General features: G+C 39.1%; 1 protein-coding gene across 1 annotated transcript in view; it reads left to right on the forward strand.

The window, feature by feature from the left end:
- LOC134620328 (uncharacterized) overlaps positions 1-24247 on the forward strand; it is a 229285-nt gene that overhangs the window by 164045 nt on the left and 40993 nt on the right. The window contains 3 exon segments of the mRNA XM_065470095.1: positions 1363-1536; positions 17906-17952; positions 18101-18403. Of these exon segments, the coding sequence (XP_065326167.1) occupies positions 1363-1536; positions 17906-17952; positions 18101-18403 (524 nt within the window).

The following is a 24247-nucleotide window of genomic DNA, read 5'->3' on the forward strand; positions in this document are numbered from 1 at the left end:
GGTGATAAAAAACTGTCCCCACCCCTTTCTTCCTGTCCTGGGTCATGTGAGTGCTGCAGTAGTATTAGGCCCACCCTCAATACTCTCATTGGTTGAGACGCATAATGACGCCCATTTCAAGCCAGCACTGATCAACATCCCTCCTGTGACCCATGGCTTTTATATTCAGAGCCAGTGAGCACTTTCACAATAATCATGATTTTAAAAACTGTGATTAAAATAATTGCTTAGACTGTGATGACAAACTGATGTGATCTCCATGTTTCCTTTGTTGGACTGTGGGCGAGTGTCAGAACTGAATGTACTGAGTAACATGTAGAGTTTAAATATGTGTCAGTTCCAGTTTTAGAGCTCTAACGTGCAGCTATCATGTTAGGAATATGTTAGGAACAGACAGTAACACTGAGCACACTGAGGTCAAATCTTTATTTTACCACTCGCTGCATTCTTGATGTTCATGAATTCAGCAGGTTCATGATTGTCTGCAGCATTAATCTCTTATTTCCATCTAAAGTGTTGAATTTGACTATTTGATGTTCTTTATGATCTCTGGCACCAGTTCATCTGTAGGCTGAGCTCAGTCCATCCATTTAGTGAAATGATGTTTAAATGTCTCCTTGTTCTGTGAGCGTGCACAGATCCTGAAGCAGAAAGCCTGGGTTAACAGAGAAATGATCATCACTGTGATGATGCTCATCATCTCTGACTGGGATTTGAGGTTTTGACAAAGCAGCAAAGAAAGCCTGGCTATGTTGGACTTGGTGTGGAAGCAGCTCCCAGTTTGAGTTCAGGAGACAGACACCCTCTCTACTTTGAAGATCAGCTTCAAACTTTCCTTTTTGATAAAGCTTATAGTTCGAGCTGGATCAGGTGACCCTGAACCATCACTTAGTTATGCTGCTATAGGCTCAGGCTGCTGGTGGACTTCCCATGATGCTCTGATTTCTTCAATCCCCTCTTTTCACTCCTGATGCTTTTATATGTCACTACTGTCCTTAAATTTTGTCTTCTCTCTCCTTAGTTTGTGTTTTGTTCTTGTCTCTCTGAGCTCATCTCTTCTCTGCGACCGGTCATGGTAGATCCTCCTGGACCCTGTTTTCACTGGGAGGATCTTTGTGTCAAAGGGAGTTCTTCTTCCCACCATCACCAAGTGCTGCTCACAGTGGATTGTCTGATGGTTGGGGCTTTCTCTCTAATATTGGAGGCTGTTACCTTACACTGTTAAACAGTTTCAGATGATTGTTGTTGTCTGTTGGGTATTGTCACTTATAAATAAAGTTACATTGAATGGATGGATAGATGTTATTGTGACAAAGAGAAAATGATTGTTGACAGATAGATTGTTGTTTTGTGTGTCTGCAGTCTGTCAGGCTGTCTGATCACAGAGGAAGGCTGTACTTCTCTGGCCTCAGCTCTGAGCTCCAACCCCTCCCATCTGAGAGAGCTGGACCTGAGTTACAATTATCCAGGTGACTCAGGAATGAAGCTGCTGTCGGCTGGACTGAAGGATCCAGGCTGGAGACTGGACACTCTCAGGTATGAACAATGTCTGATAGAGGAGGAAGAGCTGGAAACATTTCCTGTGTCTTTTACTCACTTCCTGTTTGTTTCCTGCAGATGAGACATGAACAATCACACATGCATGAATATTGTCAGGGACAGACACACTAGTCTAGCTGGATAGTACATGGATATTTATGTAGGGGTCTCCAAGGAGTCTGTTTGCAGGAACATTTAGGTCACAGGTGTACCTGAGATAGATGCCATTGTGTACCTAATAAAGTGTCAGCTAACATATGGAAATGGAAGCTTAAATAATGACGAACTCTACATTCACAGCTGAATTCACAATAAATTTGTTCTCAAGTGCACATTTTTCTGTTATTATTCTCAAACAACAGAATGAGAATGAAATATTGATTCTAACAGGACCCATAAACAGCATTAGCTTCGCAGCATTAGCTTATCAGAGTTTCCATCATGGTCACACAAATCTTTAGCAGAGCAAAGTGGCCCACTTAACAATAGCTGCTCAAGTTGTATAAAGCAAGGGAAAACAGTATTACCATTAGCTTCTAATGGCAGCCTTTTTAGCATTAATGTCTCACATCATAATAACACTACAGAGAAGGGTATTGGCGTTAGCTACTAATGCTTATTCACCTCAAATTGGCTACTTGGCTGCTAATGGTAGCCTACTTAGAATAAACCCTTCACATCTTTATAACGCAAGGGAAAAGAGTCACTTATGGAAGTCTATTTAGCATTAACGTCTCACATCATTATAACACAAGAGAGAAGGGTATACGCGTTAGCTACTAATGCTTATTCACCTCAGATTAGCTTTAGCTGCTAATGATAGCCTACTTAGCATTAACTCCTCACTAATATAATGCGAATTCACATCAAATTAGCATTAGCTGCTCATATTGTTATAAGGAAAGAGAAAACGGTATTAGCATTAGCTGCTAATAATTATTCACCCCTAATTAGAATAAGCTGCTAAAAGCAGCCTACTTAGCATTAACTCCTCACATCGTTGTTACCCAATAGAAAGGTGTATTAGTATTAGCTACTATCATTTTTAATAAGTAAGAGAAAACCGAAAACAGTGTCAGCATTATTGAATAATGCTAATTCACATTAAATTAGCATGAGCTATTTACAACAGCGTACTTAGAATTAGCTGCTCACATTGTTAAAAAGTAAGGGAAAACAGTATTAGTATTAGCACATAATGCTAATTCACTTCAAAGTAGCATTAGTTAATAACGGCAGCCTACTTAGCATTAGCTGCTCACTAATATAATGCTAATTTACATCAAATTAGCATTAGCTGCTCACATTGTTAAAAGGGAAGGGAAAACAGTATTAGCATTAGCACATAATGCTAATTCATATCAAATTAGCAATAGTTAATAACGGTAGACTTCGTATCATTAGCTGCTGTCATTCTTTCAAAGCAAAGGAGTATGAGCATTAGCTGCTAATGCTTTTCCATCTAAAATTAGAATTAGCCACTAATGGCGTCCTATTTAGCATCGTCCTATTCACATCGCAGGGAAAAAGTTAAAATTGAATGAAAAAAAGTGTTCACATTAGCTACTCATATTGTTAAAAAGTAAGAAAAAATATTGTTGGCATTAACAGATAATGCTAACTCACATCAAATTAGCATGAGCTAATAACAGCAGCCTTTTTAGCATCAGCTGCTCACATCGTTGAAAAGTGTTAGCATTATCGGATAATGCTAACTCGCATTAAATTATTATTAGCTACTAACTGCAGTCTACTTAGCAGTAGCTGCTCAATTTGTTATATAGCAAAGGAAAACGATACGAGCATTACATTCTAATGCCTATTTGCCTTGAATTAGACATGCTAATGGCGGTCTTCTTAGCATTAGCAGCTCAGATTGTTATAATGCTCGGTAAAACAGTTTTAGCATTAGCCGTTCACATTGTTATAAAGTAAAGGAAAACAGTGTTAGCATTACACACATTGTAATTCACATCAAATTAGCATTAGCTGCTAACATCAGCCTACATAGCACTAGCTGTTCACATTGATATAGGGAAAGGAAAAATAGTGTTCACATTAGCTACTTATATTGTTAAAAAGTAGGATAAAACATTGTTAGCATAAGCTGAAAATGGTAATTCACCTCAAATTAGTATTAGCTAATAATGGCAGCCTACTTAGCATTATCCCTCACATTGTTATAAAGCAAGTGAAAAGTGACAGCATTATCGGATAATGCTAACTTGCATCACATTAGCATTAGCTAATAACAGCAGCCTTCTTAGCATTAGCGCCTCACATTGTTATAATGCAAGGGAAAAGATTAAGCCTTAACGGATGATGCTAATTCACATCAAATTAGCAATAGTTAATAACGGTAACCTACTCAGTATTAGCTGCTCACATTGTTAAAATTGAAGGAAAATAGTATAAGCATTAGCTACTCATATTGTTAAAATGTAAGAAAAAACATTAAACGGATAAATTAGCATTAGCTAGTAACGGCAATGTACTTAGCATTAGCTGCTCATATTGTTATAAATCAAGAAAATATGATATTAGCATTAGTTGCCAATGCTTATTCACCTAAAATTAGCATAAGCCACTAATTTAGCATAAACTTGTTAATGCTAAATGAAGTTAATTAGTGCTAAACAGGCCTAACGGAAATTATAGTAGTGTTAGCATTAGCTACTGATATTGTTATAAAGTAAGAATATATGGTATTAGCATTAGCTACTAATGCTTATTCACTTCAAATTAGCATTAGTTAATAATGGTAGGCGTCCTATTTAGAATTAACTCTTCACATCGCAGGGGCTCAGTTAAAATTGAATGAAAAAAATAAGTGTTCACATTAGCTACTCATATTGTTAAAAAGTAAGAAAAAATATAAACACAACGATATTAGCATTAGCACCCCTAATTAGAATTAGCTGCTAATGGCAGTATACTTAGCATTAACTCCTCACAACGTTATAATGCAAGTGAAAAGTCACAGCATTATCGGAAAATGCTAACTCACATCAAATTAGCATTAGCTAATAACAGCAGCCTTCTTAGTATTAGCTGCTCACATTGTTATGTAGCAAAGGAAAACGATACGAGCATTACGTTCTAATGCGTATTTGCCTTTGTCAGGAGTTTTCCTGTAATGCAACTCAGATTGGAATAAGTGACACTCAGACAGGTTTTACAAATTAACGTGCACGGGAGAGAACTGGACAGGCGCCGTTCCTTCGCTTGACCTCAGTTGCTCTCCTCCGTTCTCCCGTAACACTGCTCTTTTATTGTGGTTACATGAATATGCATAGTTTCATTAACAGATGACGTATACCTTGTGTGTGTGTGTGTGTGTAGTGAGATATGATCCCGTGAAGACTCCCCAAAGCTGGTGCCAGGAGTCTAGCGGTCCATCTAAACAAAAGGCTCTTAGACTCAAACAGATATACGTGTGTTTGCTATACCATATATCAGCAAGAGAAGATACGACCTCTCCTAGGAGACGTGTGATCTATGCCAGAACACTCTGAGGAGGAGTGAACGCACTCCCCTCTTCATGCTACACAGAGTTGTTACAGACCTCCTAGGATGAGACATTCTTTCAATCTACAAATGATTATATACTTCTAAGCATATATGAGTAAACATTTCTAAGCATAAATGGCAATAAACAATAAGACAAGGTGTGACCTCTCCCATGCTCCCAGGATGTGGGTGTGAAAGTCAGAGAGCTCTGGAAAGCACACAAAGCTTGCACAACGTAACTTCTCTAGTAAAAAGAGCAAACACATCTAGAAAACCTTAAACAAAATGTACTTCTAAGCATAAACATAATAAAATCTTTCAACATTCCCTCCTGTTGTTTGATCTTTTTCTCCTGTATATATACATAGCAACTCACTAACAATGTATCAGTCTATGGCCACTTGTAAAACATTTTTAGCCAGGACATCATTAATTAGTGGGTTTTGTGAATATGTTATATCCAAATGTCTATCTCATTATCATCTTCTTCATTCTGTGGTGGGGTGATGTAAGCATTAATTGAAGCAGTTACCATTTTTGACACCATGTTCTTCAAACAAGGTATGACGCATGAAGTAAAAAGACACAATAACAATAGTAGAACACCAACTAAAACAAGTCCTTTAAACAGCAGGGATTTCCAAGAGCTGCTTAACAACCACGTGAGCCAGTCTTCTGTGTTTGTGACGTAGTCTTGTTGTTGTGCATCCCTGAGTTGTCTAAGTATGTTCAAAGCATCAGTCATGTTGGATGAGTGTACATTATCTGGAATGTATGTGCAGCATGTGTTGTTAAAGAGTATACAGAGTCCTCCTTTTTCAGCCAGAATCATGTCCAGTGCGACTCGGTGTTGCATCACAGTTATGCGCAGGGCATCAATCTCTTCATTTTGTTGATTGTTGATTTTGCACGAGGCATTCAGGAACAGTCCAAAACGGTAGTCCAAAGTTTCAATTCTTAACATGTTCTTTCCGGTGCCCACCCATGGAAAAAGTGAGTGGAGGTCCTTTTGTCCGGTGGTCCAAAGCTTGAATTCCTGTGGGACATCGGAGCCCCATATTCGATCGTGTGGTTTTGGACCGGTGTCAGTTGAACGCCGTCGTCTGTTGCGTTGGGGGGCAGCATGTAGTACGTTTTTGGTCCACACACCCAAGCTGTCCCCTGGACCCAGTATGTGCCACACTTAAAAGTCATAGCTGCATCGGCACTGTCCTTCCAGACTATACTGCAGTTCTTGGTTTGACCAAGTTTTGTCCTTCCGTATGAGAAGTCGAAACATATCGGGTGACGTTCTTCACTCTGCAAGAAAGCTGGAAATGTCATTATTCTTTTGTTTGACACGTTCACCCAGTGTGCTTCGTCACACATCCAGTTTGTAGCTGTTAGGTTATTCACGTCGTAGGTCAGCAGTGAAAACGCTAGGGCTCTCACTATAAACATGTCTCTATGTGAACAAGTTCCATTTATGACTTTCATATGAATGCACATGCTCGTTTCAAGTGACGGAACCTTCCCATAAATAATTGCATGGACAGAAGTTGCAGGCATGTGTGAGCAAACAAAGTAGTTCTTTTCTGTCGTGCGGTTGTATACATATCTGTACCACGCGTTGTTCATCCAGGGATGATTGTGGTCCTGCGTCATCTTGTCCAGGTGTGAGTCGTCATGTGTCCATCTTGTCTGCAGGTGGTGTTGTTCATCTTCTTTCCTTCGGGTGAGTGTCAGTAAACTCACCAGGAGTGCAACACTAGCCACTAGGAGGACGAGCGTCTTCATGATGACCAGACACACCTGTGACCTCTGATGAGTAGACTACCGGCGAGAAGTAGAGGGCGGGATGTACCCGATCAGCCCTCCCTCCACCAATAGATCACCAGGAGTTAGGGGTGTCGGCGTCTAGACGTCTAGGTTGTCACTCACTTTTTTGCAGTGGCTTTGATGAATCCAGGATGGTCTTTCTGCTATTTTGCAGGCAGTTGGTGTGGTGAGTAGCACTTGATAAGGACCTTCCCACCTTGGTGAGCTCCAATTTTTCCTTTGGAGTACTTTGATCAGGATCCAATCACCTGGTTTCAACCTGCAAGACACTGGAGAGATATCACTCGGCAGTTGGTTGTTTAGTACAATCTCTTTATTTTCAAGCAATTTAGTCATCCATTCAGCTAGTGTAGTTTCTCTTATTGACTTATCTATGGGCTCACTTGTGATTGGGAGTGGAAATGGTCTACCGTGAATGATTTCAAAAGGTGTGAGTTTCTGAGGACTTTGTGTCAGTCTCATCCACATTTTTACCAGGCCTATACACTCAGGCCATGGTCTCCCTGTTTCTTCCATGCATTTTCTCAGTCTCTGTTTTATCGTGCCGTTAATTCTTTCCACTAGTCCGGCACTTTGAGGGTGGTAAGCACAGTGGTGTTTGATACTGAATCCTAGTGCTTCAGAGACCTTGCTGATTACTTCATTAACAAAATGTGTCCCATTGTCTGATCTTATCAGAGTGGGGATGCCATATGTTGGAACAAAATGGCTGCATAGGCATTTTGCTACAGAAATTGCATCTGCCTTTTTCACAGGATAAATTTCTGGCCATTTTGAGAACACGTTTATAATCACTAGAGCGTATTTTTGAACTTTGGCTTCCATTTAGGTCAATAAAATCCATGTGAATTGTATGAAAAGGATGAGGTGGTGTGGGAAAATTACCTCTTCTTGGTCTGAGGTTTCCCTGTGCATTATGTTTTTGGCAAATCATGCATGTTCTGACAAATTCTTTTGCTGAATTTTCGAAATTTTCGAAATTTTGAGTAAAGAAATGTTTAGAGATTATATCTACCATCTCCCTCCGGTTGACACATGAGTGGAACCGTGTGTCACTAATGCTGCTGTTTTGTGTAGGGATTTTGGTAGTATTGGATTACCATTACAGGTCATCAAATCATTTTTTAGCTGTGCCTTTAAAAGATTTCCATGTTGCACTGGATTGCCAGTAGAAGTAATCATACCTCTATTCTGCCAAATTTTTGCAAAATGATGTACTGCTGAAAAAACATACTAACTGTCTGTGTGTCTCTCTGTCTGTCTGCGTCCTTGACACAGTCAGCTCCTTTTATGGGCATGTAGTTCCTGTTACACACATACCACAGGCACACATATTTCCTGTTTCTCCAGACTAACCAAACTCTTTGTTGAACTTTCCATATAGCGACAATAAGTGTCCAACATTTGAGAGTTGTCTCACATGTGTCAGGTAAGACAAATTGGCTTAGATTTAAAATTGAAGTCACTGCATGGGGCACTTTGATGATTAAAGTGTGTCCTAAAACAATGTCAGCTGACTTTTTACTGCCTCTGCTGCAGCTACACCGGCCTGCACACAACAGAGTCTAATTTGGAGAAGTAAAATGCAAGCAGACGTTGTTTTTCTCCAAATGCCTGTGTTAAAACAGCTTTCATGTAACCTGCACTTCCATCTACATGTAAGTAGAAAGGCTATTTCCAAGTTACTGAATGCTTCTTTTTTTTTTTTTTCTCTGTAGATACAGCACTACATATTTTCTTAAGGCATTTTGGACAATTTCTATTTCGTTTTAAAATAATTCATATATCTCATACATGTTACATATGTCAAACTTCTAAATTGGGAAAAACTTTGCATTGCTTACGGCTCGTAGCTCACAGCTCTAAAACTAGGCATCAGTAAATCATGTGCCTAATCATTTCGTGTCACTGTGATCCACAAGTATGATCACAAATTTGTTTTTCAAACCAACAAAACAAACAAACAAAAACAAAAACAAGTTGCTGATGGCATGAAGGCCTTACACACGAGTTGGGACACAAAAAGAAAAAGAACTGCTGTCAGAAACAAAGCAGAAGTGTGAGGGAAAAAACTGAGATCACAGACTGCTGCATGTGTGAGCTTTTAATATCATGCAGCTTCTGCTCTGAAAAACAAAAAAAAATTAATACAAAATAAAAAGTGTGTATCTTGCTCATTAGCTTGGTAGTATAGGTTTGCTCTTCATCTTAACAAAATCTCATCTAGGATGACAGGTTTACAAGCGGGTCAAGTGTCTCTATGCACTTAATTAGTTTACATATTTTCTTTATTTTCTTCATCTCATATGTCATCATACTGAATTTGAGCAAACCTTAAGCTTGATGCAGACTACTTTTAACAATTATCCACCTCACATCACAACTGACTGAGGTGCCTCTTCATATTTAATATTATTTCATTATTAATGTTATTATCTTTTTATATAACAGCAATAGTATATTACAATATTTTATTTATATTTTATTTGTGTCCACCAAGGGCTGAGGGTGAGCTGCAGTCTCACCCTTTCCCAAGCTGGAGACATTTTCCTTTTCACACACTTTCCTTGGCTGAACAATGACACAACCTTAATATACCTTATGCATCTCTCTATTTCATTTAATATGTGTTTGTGTGAGTTATCTGGTTTCATGCATTCTATCCATTCTAGGCACGGTCGTCCTGCCAACTATATTTCATTGTTAATACCAGTTTACAGGTTGTTATCCTTCTATTATCAATTTGAATACATTAGATAGGCTGTATTTTAATTTAACCTTTTGTTTATTCCACTTCATTCCTCTTTCCATGCTTTAAAACATTGCAACTCTTGAATACGTTTTGTTTTCTTTTTAGGATTCTTTTCAGTATTTATTTCTACTTGGAGGGTTTCTTTTAATTTAGTCAATGCAGAGGGGCTACATTTTCCCTCCCATGTGGGACATTTAGTTTTTTTTTTCTTGATTTCTCCATCTACATGCACTAATTTGTCCGGCGCCTGGACATTTTTTCTCTAACCACTGCTCGTCAGCAGTGAGTTTTGAAGCTTCGTTACCCATTTTAATCCTTTAGAACTACACAACTGCGGCACCTTCTCTGGTACGAGAATCGAGAGAGGTAGTTGACACGGCCTTCTACTTTCAAGCTATTCTTGAAAGCGGTGTCATCTTTACGTGATAAAACACGACCTTTTTCTCTCTTCACCAGTACTTGGGTGACCAACAGTAAACAAATTAATGGAATAGTTCAGCCTCCTTATTGTGCTGTAAAATCAACTTATTCCATCAACACAAAAATAAAACAATAAATACCTTTATGCGCGCGCTGACTTTACCCACTACGGGGGAGCTACCAGTCCCAGACGAGCCCTATCTTTATTTTAAAATGCTACCAGCCTCTCTGGGCGAGCTTACACGGTTTTACGCAACGTGTCTCAGAGTGTCAATATTCACCTGCTTGTTGATTCACTGCCGGTCTCTCAGGTCCGCCTCATCGACTCCCACCGTCGTGGACCACTTCTAAGAACGCTGGCCAGAACCCGAATTCACGTCTCTGGTCTTTTATCCTGTACCTAGACAGGAGCTGTCGACAGACTTCAGCGCGGGCTTCTCACGACGTCAGGACTCGATGAGGTTTTCCCGTAGGATCACACAAAAGTGTTATGTTAATCCGGCTCGGAGGACCAAAAAATGTCAGGAGTTTTCCTGTAATGCAACTCAGATTGGAATAATGACACTCAGACAGGTTTTACAAATTAACGTGCACGGGAGAGAACTGGACAGGCGCCGTTCCTTCGCTTGACCTCAGTTGCTCTCCTCCGTTCTCCCGTAACACTGCTCTTTTATTGTGGTTACATGAATATGCATAGTTTCATTAACATATGACGTATACCTTGTGTGTGTGTGTGTGTGTGTGTGTGTGTGTGTGTGTGTGTGTAGTGAGATATGATCCCGTGAAGACTCCCCAAAGCTGGTGCCAGGAGTCTAGCGGTCCATCTAAACAAAAGGCTCTTAGACTCAAACAGATATACGTGTGTTTGCTATACCATATATCAGCAAGAGAAGATACGGCCTCTCCTAGGAGACGTGTGATCTATGCCAGAACACTCTGAGGAGGAGTGAACGCACTCCCCTCTTCATGCTACACAGAGTTGTTACAGACCTCCTAGGATGAGACATTCTTTCAATCTACAAATGATTATATACTTCTAAGCATATATGAGTAAACATTTCTAAGCATAAATGGCAATAAACAATAAGACAAGGTGTGACCTCTCCCATGCTCCCAGGATGTGGGTGTGAAAGTCAGAGAGCTCTGGAAAGCACACAAAGCTTGCACAACGTAACTTCTCTAGTAAAAAGAGCAAACACATCTAGAAAACCTTAAACAAAATGTACTTCTAAACATAAACATAATAAAATCTTTCAACAGCCTTTAATTAGACGTAGGCGCTAATGGCGGCCTTCTTAGCATTAGCAGCTCAGATTGTTGTAATGCTGGGTAAAAGAGTGTTAGCATTAGCCGTTAACATTGTTATTAAGTAAAGGGAAAGAGTGTTAGCAATAGCTACTCATATTGAAAGGGAAAATGATGAAGAAAAGAATTAGCATTATCGAATAATGTTTACTTTGGCCCACTGGAAAAGTTCAGAACTCTGTTTGCTAAAGATTTACGAGGGCTTTTCTTATTTGTGAAACAAATAAATTCTGTTATTAAAACCAGCTGTAAGGTTTATATTGTTGATTGTCATTTATGCTTAGAAATATTTACTCATATATTCTTAGTTTTATAATAATCCAAACTAGAAAGTGCATTTTCTGAAGAAACTGCAGTGTGAATGCTTGAATCTGAATGTATGCACTGAAATGAATTAATTGCTGAATTTAAGTTAAAAATGTTGAATGAGATGAAAAAAAAACTGAATTTTTAACCTGAAAACAAAAGTCCTGAACTGGGAAAAGCTGACGTTCACGCAGAAGAAGTTGGAAAATAGCTGAAAATGTTTTAAATGTAAATTAGAAAAACCTAAGTAATGAGAAAAGAAAATTTAGAGTCAGAAAACATCTGAATGAATATTAAAAGTTCATATTCTTTGAATCACTGAACAACTGAAATGTCATCCCTCCACTTGGATCCACACAGTTTAAAAAGTTTATATTTCTGAGCTTTGAAAGACATGCTGTTGGAAAGACAACATCGATGTCTTCATTTTGAGGGTAAAATGATGGCTGTAGAGCAAACACTGTGGACAGAGCAGCAGTTGAAAGAGAAGTGTTTAATATTAATCTTGGCACAGTGAGACAGAGCTCGTTAAGCAGGCAGGTGTGAGCCTGGTTGCTATTAGTGATGCAACGGATCAAAAATCTCACGGTTCGGAACGGATCACGGTTTTAAGTCACGGATCGGATCAATTTTCGGATCAGCAAAAAAGAAAAAAATTTAACATTTACTTATTTACTTATTGAAATATTTTTTGCCTGCTAAAAACATTCAACTCAAGACTCATTAACGCAATTATATAAAAACAAATTATGGTACAATATAGGGCTTTGTATCTACCACTCAATTCAATTCAATTTTATTTATAAAGCGTCAAATCACAACAACAGTTGCCTCAATGCGCTTTATATTGTAAGGTAGACCCTACAATAATACATACTGCTCATTATATCGCACTCCGCTGTGATATAATGAGCGGTCACGGTCACGTAGCTTTCTGTGTCCTTGGAGCTCCACCCATTTGTAGTTGGGCAACAGAAGATGGCTGGGACAGTTCAGCCATAACTTTAAACTTTTCCTGCTCATACATGCTTGGAACGATGTTGCCACTAAAGTGGACGCGCAACGGGATATCATAGCGTGGCTCAAGCACGTTCATCATAGTTTAAACCCCTTGTTTTGCACAACGGAAAATGGCCTCCCGTCTGCAGCTAAACACCCCAATGGCTTTAGCGCGGTCGGACTGGGCAGCAAAGGGGTGCTTAAATACTGCAAACTCCTCTGCTCCTCCCCTTGGACCGCTAGCGCTGGCCATAACTATCCCTTGACAGACTGACCACGCGCACCACACACATACTTTTTTTTCCTTCTTTTTCTTATTTTCGGATCACGTGCGTAAAGAAACGTGGAGTGGGATCGGTTCGGATTACGGATCAAAAGTGATCCGTTGCACCACTAGTTGCTATAGTGACTGCACCCCGTGGCTCCGTACACACACACACAGACATGCACCTCACTTTTGCTGCTTAAAATGAACAGATAAGTCAGCCCGAAACAAATCGCTCCCAAATGAAAAGTACAGGTCCTATTGACAAAATTCTTTCACCGTGAGCGCCAGCAATCTCCAGTCTACCTAATTCTCAGTTTTCATGCCTGTGGAGTATATTATATGGACGTGGTGACAGTGTAAAGACAGCCTGCTCTTCTGATTTTCAAAGAAACTTTCTGAGCCAATTTAACATTGGAGTCTATGGAGGAGTTGGAGGGAGGAGGCTGCGCATTGGTGACATTTATGAAAGAACCATAACACCTAGTACAATAGTAAAAACATTGGATGAAAGAGGACAGCGATGGCTACGTTTTGAGGGTAAAATCATACCTGTAGAGCAAACGCCGTGGACACAGCAGCAGTTTTAAAAAATATTTTAAGATTAATTTTTTTGCTCCTCTCACTCTAGCAGTTGAGCTGTCTCACTCTAGCTGCAACATTCCGTCCCATACACACCCATTATAAACTCTGAAACGGCTGAAAAAACATCATGAAACTTAAACTGGAACTGAAGATAAAGTACAATAGATATTGAAAAGATAAATACAAGTTGAATAGTTGAATGTCTTGTCTTCGTTTTAAAGTTTGAATGGTGGCTCTATGTCAACGTATGTTAAAGTAGATACAGTTTAAAAATGAGTAAGTTGAATGAGGATTTGAAGGGTCTCCCCATTGAAATACATGGGAAATTTTTGTTGAAAAAAGTTGAATAAAATTAAAAATATAAATGTTATAAATGAGAAAAATAGAAGCAGTCATGTCCAAAAGAAGAGGAATCTAACGGTGTTTGAATGGTTTTTCTAAGTTGAACGGTTTTGAAGGAGATAGACTACAAAAAACGTACGGAATCTATAATAAAATAGAACTAGAAAGTGCATTTTCTGAAGAAACTGCAGTGTGAATGCTTGAATTTGAATGTATGCACTGAAATGAATTAATTGCTGAATTTAAGTTACAAATTTTGAATGAGATGAAAAATACAGAGATTTTCGCCTGAAAACAAAAGTGCAGAACTTATGATAGCTGACGTTCACACAGAATAAGTTGGAAAATAGCTGAAAAGTTTTTAAATTAAAATTAGAAAAACCTAAGAAATGAGAAAAGAAAATTTAGATTCAGAAAACATCTGAATGAATATTAAAAGTTCATATTCTTTGAATAACTGAATGACTAAAATGTGATCCCTCCACTTGGATGCACACAGTTTAAAACATTTGTATCTATGAGCTTTGAAAGACACGCTGTTGGAAAGAGAACAACGATGGCTTCGTTTTGAGGGTAAAATGATGGCTGTAGAGCAAACACTGTGGACACAGCAGCAGTTGAAAGAGAAGTGTTTAAGATGAATCTTGGCACACTGAGAGAGAGAGAGCTCGTTAGGCAGGCAGGTGTGAGCCTGGTTGCTATAGTGACTGCACCCAATGGCTCCATACACACGCACACAGACATGCACCTCACTTTTGCTGCTTAAAATGAACAGAAGTCAGGTCGAAACAAATCGCTCCCAAATGAAAAGTACAGGTCCTATTGACGAAATTCTTTCACCGTGAGCGGCAGCAATGTCCAGTCTACCTAATTCTCAGTTTTCATGCCTGTGGAGTTTATTATATGGACGTGGTGACAGTGTAAAAACACCATGCTCTTCTGATTTTCAAACGAACCTTCTGAGCCATTTTAACATTAGAGTCTATGGAGGAGTTGGAGGGAGGAGGCTGTGCTTTGGTGACATTTATGAAAGAACCATAACACCTAGTACAATAGTAAACACATTGGATGAAAGAGGACAGCGATGGCTACGTTTTGAGGGTAAAATCATACCTGTAGAGCAAACGCTGCAGACACAGCAGCAGTTTTAAAAAATGATTTTAAGATTAATTTTCGACCTGCTTCCACTCTACCAGTTGAGCCGTCTCACTCTAGCGGCAACATTCCGTCCCATACACACCCATTATAAACTCTGAAACGGCTGAAAAAACATCATGAAACTTAAACTGGAACTGAAGAAAAAGTATAATAGATATTGAAAAGATAAATACAAGTTGAATAGTTGAATATCTTGTCTTCGTTTTAAAGTTTGAATGGTGGCTCTACGTCAATGTATGTGGAAGTAGATACAGTTTAAAGATGAGTAAGTTGAATGAGAATTTGAAGGGTCTCCCCATTGAAATACATGGGAAATCTTTGTTGAAAAAAGTTGAATAAAATTAAAAATATAAATGTTAAAAATGAGAAAAGTAGAAGCAGTCATGTCCAAAAGAAGAGGAATCTAACGGTGTTTGAATGGTTTTTCTAAGTTGAACGGTTTTGAAGGAGATAGACTACAAAAAACGTACGGAATATAGAAAATAGAATAATAAAGATTAGAAGAACAACACTGTGAATGCTTTTACAAGCATTCACACTAATAATAACTAGAAAGTGCATTTTCTGAAGAAACTGCAGTGTGAATGCTTGAATCTGAATGTATGCACTGAAATGAATTAATTGTTGAATTTTAAGTTAAAAATGTTAAACGAGATGAAAAATACAGAAATTTGCACCTGAAAACAAAAGTGCTGAACTGGGAAAAGCTGACAACCACAGAGAAGAAGTTGGAAAAAAGCTGAAAATATTTTAATTGTAAATTAGAAAAACATAAGAAATGAGAAAATAAAATTTAGACTCAGAAAACATCTGAATGAATATTAAAAGTTCATTTTCTTTGAATCACTGAATGACTAAAATGTGATCCCTCCACTTGGATCCACACACTTTTAAAGGCTTACATCTCTGAGATTTGAAAGACACGGTGTTGGAAAGAGAAGAATGATGGCTTCGTTTTGAGGGTAAAATGATGGCTGTAGAGCAAACACTGTGGACACAGCAGCAGTTGAAAGAGAAGTGTTTAAGATTAATCTTGGCACAGTGAGACAGAGCTCGTTAAGCAGGCAGGTGTGAGCCTGGTTGCTATAGTGACTGCACCCACTGGCTCCATACACACGCGCACAGACATGCACCTCACTTTTGCTGCTTAAAATGAACAGAAAAGTCAGGTCGAAACAAATCGCTCCCAAATGAAAAGTACAGGTCCTATTGACAAAATTCTTTCACCGTGAGCGACAGCAATGTCCAGTCTACCTAATTCTCAGTTTTCATGCTTGTGGAGTTTATTATATGGATGTGGTGACAGTGTAAAGACAGCCTGTACTTCTGGTTTTCAAACGAACCTTCTGAGCCATTTTAACATTAGAGTCTATGGAGGAGTTGGGGGAGGAGGCTGTGCATGGGTGACATTTATGAAAGAACCATAACACCTAGTACAATAGTAAACACATTGGATGAAAGAGGACAGCGATGGCTACGTTTTGAGGGTAAAATCATACCTGTAGAGCAAACGCTGCGGACACAGCAGCAGTTTTAAAAAATATTTTAAGATTAATTTTTTCGCTCCTCTCACTCTAGCAGTTGAGCTGTCTCACTCTAGCCCCAACATTCCGTCCCATACACACCCATTATAAACTCTGAAACGGCTGAAAAAACATCATGAAACTTAAACTGGAACTGAAGAAAAAGTATAACAGATATTGAAAAGATAAATACAAGTTGAATAGTTGAATGTGTTGTCTTCGTTTTAAAGTTTGAATGGTGGCTCTATGTCACCGTATGTGGAAGTAGATACAGTTTAAAGAGGAGTGAGTTGAATGAGAATTTGAAGGGTCTCTCCATTGAAATACATGGGAAATTTTTGTTGAAAAAAGTTGAATAATTTTAAAAATATAAATGTTATAAATGAGAAAAATAGAAGCAGTCATGTCCAAAAGAAGAGGAATCTAACGGTGTTTGAATGGTTTTTCTAAGTTGAACGGTTTTGAAGGAGATAGACTACAAAAAACGTACGGAATCTATAATAATAAAATAGAATAATAAAGATTAGAAGTGTGAATGCTTTTCAAGCATTCACACTAATTAGAAGAACAATACTGTGAATGCTTTTACAAGCATTCACACTAATAAAGATTAGAAGAACAATACTGTGAATGCTTTTACAAGCATTCACACTAATAAAGTAGAATAAAGATTACAACAACAATACTGTGAATGCTTTTACAAGCATTCACACTAATTAAAAATATAAATGTTAAAAATGAGAAAAATAGAAGCACACCATTCCAAAAGAAGAGGAATCTAATGGTGTTTGAATGGTTTTTCTAAGTTGAACGGTTTTGAAGGAGTTAGCGTCCAAAAAACGTACGGAATATATAATAATAAAGATTACAACAACAATACTGTGAATGCTTGTACAAGCATTCACACTAATAAAGATTACAACAACAATACTGTGAATGCTTTTACAAGCATTCACACTAATAATCCAAGCAGAGCCCTCAGGTCTGCAGACAAGTAGCTTCTGACCAGAACTAGACGTAAAAACAGAGTTGAGCTTTATGGATCGCTGCAGCCAAACTCTGGAACAGTCGCCCTTCACATCAGGTCTTCACCAACACTCGACATTTTTAAAACCCGGTTGGAAACACATTTGTACTCTGAAGCTTTCAATTCTGACGAGTCTTTATAGTAATTACTGTGTATGTTTCCTATTTTATCTCTACTCTGTGCAGCACTTTGGCTCAACCTGTTTTTAAATGTGCTGATAAATAAATGTAGATTTCTTTGCCCAGTGGAGCCGAGCTTTGAGCCATCCTCAGTGTGTAACAGTGTGTGTATGAGAGCCATGTAATGTCCATGTGTGCATGCTGACTGTGCTGCTCTGACCCCCCTCCTCCTTTCAGGGTGGAGCCTGCTGGAGTCCGATGGTTGAGACCAGGTCTGAGGAAGTGTAAGTGTGTTTTTAATAGGATTCGTGAAAACAAAACAGCACACATTCAACCATCTTCATCATGTCAGGAGTCATCATCAAAGTGTCAATCAATGAACAGATGATGGATCAATAACTGCAGTTGGATTGTATTTGTTCTCTCCATCAGATTCCTGTCAACTCACAATCGACACAAACACAGTGAACACAAAGCTCCAACTGTCTGACAACAACAGGAAGGTGACACATGTGAAGGAGGTTCAGTCATATCCTGATCATCCAGACAGATTTGATGTTTGTGAACAGCTGCTGTGTAGCAATGGTCTGACTGGTCGCTGTTACTGGGAGGTCGAGTGGAGAGGATGGGTTTATATATCAGTGAGTTACAGAAGAATCAGAAGGAAAGGAGGGAGTAATGACTGTGTGTTTGGACACAATGATCAGTCCTGGAGTCTGTACTGCTCTGATGATGGTCCTCGTTGTGTCACGCACAATAAGAGACTAACATCCATCTCCTCCTCCTCCTCCTCCTCTGCCTCTAACAGAGCAGCAGTGTATGTGGACTGTCCTGCTGGCACTCTGTCCTTCTACAGAGTCTCCTCTGACACTCTGATCCACCTCCACACCTTCAATACCACATTCACTCAAACTCTTTATCCTGGGTTTATGGTCTGGTCTGGTTCCTCAGTGTCCCTGTATCCAGTTGAGTATCTCTTTCTGTCATAGAAACACATCAGCTGTGCTGAATTTCTTGCTAATATTTTTCCTGTTTGCTTCAGGATGCCAGAAGAACACAGATGATGAGTGAGGCTGAAAGTCCTTCATCCCGGTAGCCAACTTATTAAATCCAAAAAAAAACTGAACATGAAGTAACAAATGATGTGATAATTTACTTAAGATTCAAGTTCAGTTCTTTAACATCTTTTAACATAGAAAGGTTTTTGTGCGATGTACAAGGTAGCAGACTAACCTATAAACTGGATCTGCAGACACAGACTCAATTAATGTTCCCTTTAGTCAGAATAGACTTAAATATTTACTTTGAAAATACTGCTTTTTGTTCCTGCAGGGTTGATGAGTTCAAGATGATTAAAACTTCCTGTAAGTACTCAAACTGTCCTCCCATCCGTCAATCAAGAACAAAATCTGATCTTAAAATGGACCTGGTCTAAACAGTGATAATGCATTACTGTCAAATGTATTATTACATTGTAGTGGAAGCTTGGTAAAAGAAAAAAAAAAAACAAAACATATAATCACACCTGTGAGTTGACATTCCACCCTATCACACACTTCTATACTTCTATTTATCTACCATGATTGTTTTTTGGTTTTTTGTGAGGTGCCCAGTTTCAGAGAGGGTTTTCAGGTTATAGCAGACTAACAAATCCTCTTAAAATTGGCTCTGAAACAGGAAATCAAGGGGGAAAGCTCCGAAACACTAAAATATACACCCCTCATATGCACATCCATGAAAACCTTGAAGGGGAGTGAATCAGAATTTGAATCACATTATTTATTTGGACCAATCCCCAGAACTATGACCACACATCATATGGAGGAAAGCACTCAAACATCCTGTTGCTTAAAATAGTTTTTCTGCAAATTGATCTTAGCTGTTTAAAATGCCAACTTCTTCGTGTCATCTGTTGCCAATCTTCTCATTAGGTGTTTCTGGTGTAAAACCAGACACACAGCCTAGTTTGTCGGAGGACAACACAGAGATGATCAAGGTGAGCTTTCAGATATTTGAAGACTCTCAAGCACAGATTTAACAAGCATTGGTACTTTTTCTTAACCCTTGTACAACAAACTGTCAGCACATGAACTCATTCATCACTGTACATGAAAGCTTTGTGTTATCAGAGTGCATTCATGTTTTGTTCTCATTCATAGTAAAATATAATTTTAGGACAGTTGTTTACCATTCTTGCTACTTATTGTACAGGTGATTAACAACCTGCATAACCTAAGTTTCTTCTCCAAATAATGTTCAGGTATTTGTCCTAAAACCTCTAATGTTGCTGTTTTCAGTCAAGTTTCACACCTGAAGTCTACAGTGAATCTGCACACATCTTCTACAGGTAAAAATATTTAAATCTGCATGTATATGTTTGTGTTACATCTGAAGCTCATCAGACCTCTGCTTGTGTCCATGTGTTGAACTACATCTTCCCCCCTCTGTCGTCACACTTTTCTTCTGTTGTAGTTAAGGATTTATTAGAAAGTTTATTCACTGTTAGATGTGGCCTCTCATGCTTTGTGTTAAAGTGTGGGAGGCTAACCAGTTTTTTGATCTGATTTATTGATCAGGTTTTCATTCAGACTTTATACGTGTGGCCAAATTGATGCAAAGGCAGGTGAGGTGATCCAGACTGAAGAATAGAGATTTACAGGGCAGCTACAAGTATTTAAGTGTACCACAGGCTAATACAAACTATGACAAAGATGCAGCACAGTCAGCCACAGCCAAATACCTCCAGAAAGTAAGACAGGTACAGACAGCTGAATGGTAGGACTGAGATCTAAGCCATCAATAGATACTGGTCATCAGATACTGGAATAATGAGATGTTGGAAGCAGGAGATGCCACTGATGGTCCTTGGCCAGGACTTGAACATGTACCTGCTGCTTTTGGCTGCAGGACAAGTGGAAAGTTCCCTAGCAACAGGAGGTGGGGTTACCTGCTCTATAAGGAAGGGCCAGAGGAACCACTGGGAAACTTCTCTTTCTGTCCTTCTCTGTGTAGCTCTGCTGTCTGTGCTTAAGGCTTTACAGCCCGGGGTTTTACTTTGCTATGTAAAACTCTGGGCTGTTGCTGTTCATATGATTCAGTGTATTAAACTCTGTGCCAAGAATTCTACTCTTTTCCACAGCACCTTTTTGAGTGTATTTATTTTAATTGTATCTTAAAAAAAAGAAAAAAAAAGCTGGATCTCCACTGTTGGTGGGTTATTATATTGGCTTCAAAATATGAGACCACAGCTTTAACCTTGAAACTGAGGGAGTGACTCCAGGTGCAAAATCAGAGGGCTCAGTCAGACGGGCCTTGAGATTGTCACTAGATGGTTCACATTAAGGAATATACTTTTTTCAGGTTTTAACATAGTCATTCGTCTCTTTAATGTTTCAGTTTCAGGTGTCCTGGTCCAGGTGTGTTCCAGTGTACTTTGACTGGACTCATGTTTGATATGAGTCAGGGGGCAGAGCTTCTGTACAGAACTGTCCAATGGGATGAAGGACTCCTTCAACAAGCCAGTAAGATGGCTGCAGGGCCGCTGTTCAACTTCGAGAGTTCAGAGGATGCAATCCATCAGCTCCACCTACCACATTGTGTACCAAAACACGGTGAGCAAACCACTCCTCATAAGGGAACTATAAACCCATAGTCCTTACAGTGCCACCCTACAGACTGCAGAGATTATTTTCCTTCTGAGTTCAAAAGGAGATGTTTAGTTTGTGTGGACTTTTGCAGATTTTAGGGATTTATTTAGTGTCCACTGATATCAGCAGAGAAAGGGAAAGCTGAATTCAAGATATTTCAGTTCATTCAATTGTTCTAGTCAGCCATGATAGTTAACCAGAGTGAACACTCAGTCCTCATTTACACAGTTTTATCTGACTTCAGGATCATTTAAGAGTCATTTAAGGCACGAGCCAGCAAGTATTAGAAAGCAATAGAATTTGTTTCCATTCTAAGATCTTTATTTTCTGTTTGCTTCTCCACATGGCTTCAAACCACTGGTCTAACTATGATGATGATGATAATGATAATGATAGTAATTGTACCGACTTCCACAGTCGCTAGAGGCTGGGGATTGAGCCTACCTATTTGCCTGACGCGCTGTCAACTGTACACAATAATGCGAGAGGTGGAATTGCTTGCTTGTTTATTAAAGTGCTTTGAGAGTTTACAGAGTAATGTGATTGGCTCCTGATTCAGACTCTTAAAACATCACAGGCTCTAATGTAAGAAGGGGAAACTCATTGTGCAGCGGTCAACAAAAACTACGGCTACCCAGCCCTCCTCTCTGTCAAAATCAAACCAGTGAATGACAGACTGACAACGCCCCCTTAATGTCACCGCTAGCACCCATGTGACTCCCGTTACACATCACCATAGCAACCAAACGAATGAAAACCCAGTGATCATTAAAATTCAATACATTTAATTATGGCTCCTACAATAATAATGATAATAATGATAATGATAATAATAATAATAAACAATATCCGGACATGTCAATATGCTATCCGAGCAACTAATTTTTATTTATACAGCACCAAATGACAAGAGCAGTTGCCTGCTTTGTATTTTAAGGTAAAGAACCTAAAATATAAAAACCCTGCAGTGCAACCTCTGCAGGGCCCAGATTTGGTCAGATCACCGTAGGTTCTGCATTTAAATGTTTTCTATATGTAGCGATGTGTCCAGATCCATAGTGATGAGCAAAGCGAGGCTTTGTGGAACACTAAAACATTCAAAGCCTTTGTGCCAGAATTGTAGCAAGGCTACCAAAACAATCTAAAACCATGTCCACAGTGACACCTGCTGGCTAATATGATGATCGCCACATCTTGATAATGCTGTTCTGTGAAACAATGATGCAGATGAGCCCTGAACATTTCCAAACTTTTATGACCCGGCTCGGCTAGGGGTCATGGTAGGTAACATAAACAAGCCCATCACAGGGAGGTCAATATAAGAAAAGGGTTTATTACAAACACACAGAACTGAAAACCGTTAGTGTAGCCTACAGTGAATCACTAGCGAAATTAAACAACACAAAGCAGCTCTCACATGTTCAAGTACAAATGAAAACTAGCCACTCAGGCAGAACTCCCACGCTTAACCTGAGTTAGGCAAGTGGGGGTCAAAGACCAAGGAGAGAGGGACAACCTGCATGTCCAGTTCAAAACATAGTATCCCTCTGAAGGATCCTCAGCATTTTGTATCCACAGGTGAACACAGTCAGTCACTTCATCCCCAGGCAGCCAATGGTCTGTGAGTCCTGGCACGCTTGGAATTTTAAACAGGAAGGCCAGCCCACTTCCTCCAAGGCCAGGGGCAGTGACACAAACAAAACTACTTATTGTGTGGATGCCCTAAAAGGGCTTCCACACTATTGAGTTCCTGTTTCTCTTTATTGTGTGGATGCCCTAAAGGGCTTCCACACTATTGAGTTCCTGTTTCTCTTTATTCTTTATTGTGTGGATGCCCTAAAGGGCTTCCACACTATTGAGTTCCTGTTTCTCTTTATTCTTTATTGTGTGGATGCCCTAAAGGGCTTCCACACAATTGTTTTCCTGTTTCTCTTTATTGTGTGGATGCTTTAAGGCATCCACACTATTGTTTTCCTGTTTCTCTTTCTTCTTTATTGTGTGGATGCCCTAAAGGGCTTCCACACTATTGTTTTCCTGTTTTAAACTTTATTCTTCAAGTTGCTGCCCCGTTTTTCGGCACTGAACTACTCCCTCAGTTTTCAGCCGATTTTCTCCGTTCAAACTCTAAACTGTTCTGCTATTTCTGCTAATTCCGGCTATATCTTTTGGTGTTTATTACTGTTATACTTTTTAAAATATTACACTTTTTTCCTTTAATTTGTCCCATTGAAATGAATGGGAAACTTCCACAATTCTGCTAAAACTTGCTTGTCTTTGAAACTTAACTGCTTCCTCATACTTTCACCTAGAAACTCCATTCAAACTTTAAAATGTTCTCAGATTATTGGGCTATTCCTGTGTGATTCAGCTTTTCCAGATCTTCTACCGTTTTAATTTTATACCTCTTTAAGTTTTCAGTTCCAAAATTGTGATTTTTCAGAAAATACATGTGTTGCTATGGTTGCTATGCAATTAACTCAGAGTGAGTGCTGGTCTGTTCTGAATTTTCGCTTCATGTCCGAACAACTTCTTGCTACTCGCTCAATTTACACTCAACCCCCACAAATTATACATCAAAACGTAGGTATTTTTGCTGGCTTTCAGACAATGTTACTATCTTTGTTGTGAGATTTACCGTTTCTTCGCAATTTGCCTCGAAGTGACACATGTTCTGGTTACCTCCCATTCAAAGTCAATAGGGAGGTTTTGAAATTCACAGCTGAAATTCTGTAACGGGAGGCATTTTTAAATCGCCATATCTCCTTAACAAAGCAAAGTTAGGACATGAGGCTTGTGCCAATATATCTTCAGACACTGCTGACACTCACAGTGGAAGCAGTTTTTTCATTCATCTTACCGTTGAGCCATAAAATACGTTTGTTTGAGGGGTGGAAATCTGTCCTCCTCTCAGTTCTCACACTCTGAAAATGAA

This window comes from Pelmatolapia mariae, linkage group LG3_W, assembly GCF_036321145.2.
Source record: "Pelmatolapia mariae isolate MD_Pm_ZW linkage group LG3_W, Pm_UMD_F_2, whole genome shotgun sequence".
NCBI classification, from domain to species: domain Eukaryota; kingdom Metazoa; phylum Chordata; class Actinopteri; order Cichliformes; family Cichlidae; genus Pelmatolapia; species Pelmatolapia mariae.